The sequence below is a fragment of the Triticum urartu genome, chromosome 5A (assembly GCF_056163025.1).
Source record: "Triticum urartu cultivar PI428250 chromosome 5A, HENAU_Tu73, whole genome shotgun sequence".
Taxonomy (NCBI): domain Eukaryota; kingdom Viridiplantae; phylum Streptophyta; class Magnoliopsida; order Poales; family Poaceae; genus Triticum; species Triticum urartu.
The window spans coordinates 51,585,083-51,589,149 of record NC_141877.1 but is presented as its reverse complement, the minus strand read 5'-3'; the positions used below and the strand labels follow the sequence as shown (position 1 = coordinate 51,589,149).

Genomic DNA, 4,067 nt, shown 5'->3' with positions numbered 1-4,067 from the left:
CCCTGGAAGTTGTCGAGGAATGCGGCTTCCAGATATTCCCAACAGCTAATGGATTCTGCTGGCAGGCTGTTGAGCCAATGCCGAGCTGGTCCTTTAAGCTTGAGTGGGAGGTATTTGATGGCGTGTAGATCGTCACCACGGGCCATGTGGATATGCAGGACGTAGTCCTCAATCCATACCGCAGGATCTGTTGTACCATCGTATGATTCAGTATTTACGGGTTAAAAACCCTCTGGGATTTGATGATCCATTACTTCATCTGTGAAGCATAGGGGGTGTGCGGCGCCTCTATACTGGGCTATGTCACGACACAGCTCGAATGAGTCTTGTCTGCTGTGTTCGGCCCGGCCGGATTTACTTTTACTGTATCCGACGTGACGGTTATCGTCTCTCGTAGTGGGGCGCCCTCGCGATCTGTAGATCGATCTTGCTTGCTTTGCTTTATCCTCCAATACGTCTCACAGGTCTAGCGTATTTCCCTGTGCCTTGACATTTTTCTTTGAATGGCGACGGGGTGCGGCTTGAGCATTTGGCTGAAATCAAGCTTTTAAATATCGGTCGTATCGGCCGCAATATCGGCCGCAATATCGGGCGCAATATCGGTTTTGACTGCCCACCGATACGAAGCTATGTTATCGTTTCCAGAATTGCGTTTCTCAACTTACCGGCCGCAATATCGCTGGTCAGCCCGCAATTTCAGGCCGATACATGTCTGACCGATATGGACGATATGTAAAAGTGGCCCAATTTACATAAACTGGATGAGCCCAGCCCACAAACGTGCACAAGCCTGCCTAGTACTAATAGACCTAGGTCTTTTTCTTGGCGTACTAGTACACAGCGGTGGCGACGGCGGCGGCGGCTGCGATCCTGAACGTTTTCCCCTGGCGGCCGCCGGCTGCGACGGCGGATGGGTAACTACACGACGTTCTGCTTTGCTCTCCGGCTGGAACCCTGCTCCATCCTTGCCATTAGTTCCTTTGGCGTCCATCATCTGCAACGGTACAACCTTCTCTGGCAAGCTGCAAATCCACGAGCTTCAAGCAAGTAGTGATGGATGCTGGGTGCTGGCCCTCGTCTCGCTCGCCGCCGGCGGACACAGACACGCGCAAGCTAGTTCAGTTTCTACCACGCACACACGAAGCAGAGGAAAAACAGAGCACTTGTTCAGTTTTGAGAGAGAGAGAGAGTACAAATATATGCGCATTCAAGTTTAAGCAAACAGTGCAAATGCGCATTCAGGTTTAAGCATAGAGTATGAGTGTGCATTCTGTCCTCAAGTCCGTATTGCCTCATTTCTTGAATGCTTCTTGCGTCTAGCACTAGTACACTATTTCTTTTGCTTATGGCTTATTAAGTGGCTCTGTTTTTTTGCGTCTAGTACTAGTACACTAGTTCTTTGTTCAGATTTATGGCTTATTAATCAGGAATATTTTTTGTAATTTCTTAGATCATCATGTCAGCAAGTGCGACTTCATCAGCAACACAGGAAGGAGTGTCAGCCAAAAATAAGCCAAAAAAGGATTCAGCTTGGGAGTATGCATTTTCGCCAAGTGAGAAGCACCCGAACAATGTTGGATGTAATTTCTGTAAAAGTATCTTCAGTGGAGGAATCACCAGGATGAAGCAACATTTAGCTGGATTGAGAGGCCAGGTTACCCCATGCACACAAGTTCCTCAAGATGTTAGGGATAAGATGAAGACTATCCTTGAGGTAGCAGAACAAAAGAAACTAGATAAAGAAGAAGAGTTGAACAAACCTAGAAGTCAGGTTCATATTGCTGAGGAGGACGACGATGAGCAAGATCAATCAACCAGTTTAGTGCGAAAGAGGTCTTTGAATAAAGGACCACTTGACTGTTATCGTGAGAAACCAGAAGAAGCTCGTGGAAAAGGAAAGAATTCTCGGACTTGCACTCAAACCACACTAAATGAAACATACAAGTTGAAGGAGAAACAGAGAGCTCATGAATACATTGCAGATTGGTTTTACGAAGCTGGAATTCCATTAAATGCCGTTCGCCTTGATTCATTCGATTTAATGATAGAAGCTATTGGACAATATGGCCCACGATTGAAGAAGCCATCTCCTTATCAGCTTGGCACTCCTTTGTTGGAGAACAGAGTCAGATCACTAGATGAATATGCAAATGCACATAAGGAGGCATGGTCATTGACTGGATGCTCTCTTTTGACAAATGCTTGGACAGATCGACGGGGAAGAAGCCTAATGAACTTGGTATCTCATTCTGCTAGAGGTGTGTGGTTTCTCCGAGATATAGATGCTTCTGCAGATGTTCATGATGCTAATTACATCTACTCTTTGGTACACTCATGCATAGATGAAATTGGTCCGGAGAAGGTTTTACAAGTAGTGACCGATAATGCTTCAAATAACATGGCTGCAGCAAAGTTACTAAAACAGAAATATCCTCAGATATTTTGGACTCCTTGTGCAGCACATACCATTGATCTAATGCTTGAGGACATTGGTAAGAAGCCTGCTATCCAGAATACAATTAAGAAAGCAAAGTCTATTACATGTTACATTTATGCCCACACTAGAGTGTTGTCTATGATGCGTTCTTTTACTGGTGATCGTGATTTAGTTCGAGCTAGAATGACTCGGTTTGCCACTTGCTACCTTAATTTGAAAAGTCTGTATGACAAAAGAAAAGAACTGAAAGAAATGTTCGGATCAACAAAGTGGAGCGACTCTAGGTTTGCTAAGCAAAAAGCAGGAAAAGTTATTGCTAAGTTGGTCATGGGCAACGATTTTTGGTCATCAATTTTGCGACTTATAAACTATTTTGAGCCACTAGCATTTGTACTTAGAAGGATGGATGGAGATGTTCCTGCTATGGGTTACCTTTATGGTGATCTTGAAAATGCAAAAAAGGAAATTGCTGTCCGTTTTGATGGAAATGCAAAGAAATATGGTTTCATTTGGGATATTATAGACGAAAGGTGGAACGACAAACTCAAGACTCCATTGCATAAAGCTGGATATTACTTGAATCCATTCTTTTATTATGAGAACAAGGCAGAGTTGGAGGAAGAGGTTTTCGTCGCAGCAGTTGTACAGTGTGTAGGTCGTGTGTACCATGATAATGACAAATTACAAGACATGATTGTTGCCCAGCTAAATATGTACACTAATGGCACTGTTTCTTTTGGCTCTGCAATGGCTATTCGACAAAGGAAAAGTACAACTATCACCCCAGGTAAAAGCTCTCTCTCTCTCTTTCTGGTTTCAACAATATTTATCTTGTCAAATTTCTAACTTAAATTCGGTTATATTTGCAGCAAATTGGTGGGCGGCACATGGCACGGGTGCAAAGGAATTAAGAAACATGGCTATCAAGATTCTAAATTTGACGTGTAGCTCATCTGCGTGTGAAAGGAACTGGAGTGCATTTGAGAGGGTACGCACATCACTTACTTTATGCACTACCTTTTCATGTAGCGTATTGTGCTTCTTGGATCTTAATGGCTGCTTCATTTTAGGTCCATACCAAGAAAAGGACGAGATTAACACAGAAGAGATTGAATTCTCTTGTCTATGTCATGTTTAACAAGAGGCTTCAGTGGATGTATGCTCAAAGGAAGAGAGACCCATTAGCTGTAAAGTTTGTTGATGATGAACCACCGAATGAGTGGATTGAAGGGGAGGCGAGTGTTGAAGGGCAGCAGCAAGAAAATATTGTTGAAGAACAAGATGGAGAAGGAGAAAATGCATCTGATTATGATGGTGAACAAGATGAACCGGCTCAGGCTGGCGTAAATGAGAAGAAGAGAGCACTGAGCAAAGGTTCGTCGAGCAAGTCGAAGAGAGCCCGCACCATGGAGGCTGAAGAAGAGTCTTCTGACTGTGACGAAGATGATACAGCCATGCAGTTAATGGATGATTCTTCAAGTGATGATGGAGAAAATGAGGACAATTTCCTTGATGATGACTAAAATCTACAATGAAGCGACTAGATCAATATTTACTATTATGCCCACACGCACTTAATTGAAATATGTTTGAACTATTTACTCGTGAATCGTGATGCACTTGAACTGGA

General features: G+C 43.6%; 1 protein-coding gene across 1 annotated transcript; it reads left to right on the top strand.

The window, feature by feature from the left end:
- Positions 1 to 868: 868 nt before the first annotated feature.
- LOC125506740 (uncharacterized) lies at positions 869 to 4,067 on the top strand. Its single transcript, XM_087522600.1, has 3 exons — positions 869 to 3,224; positions 3,307 to 3,425; positions 3,508 to 4,067. Exons 1-3 carry the CDS (start codon positions 1,457 to 1,459, stop codon positions 3,958 to 3,960), a joined length of 2,340 nt encoding a protein of 779 aa, XP_087378726.1. The 5' UTR covers positions 869 to 1,456; the 3' UTR covers positions 3,961 to 4,067.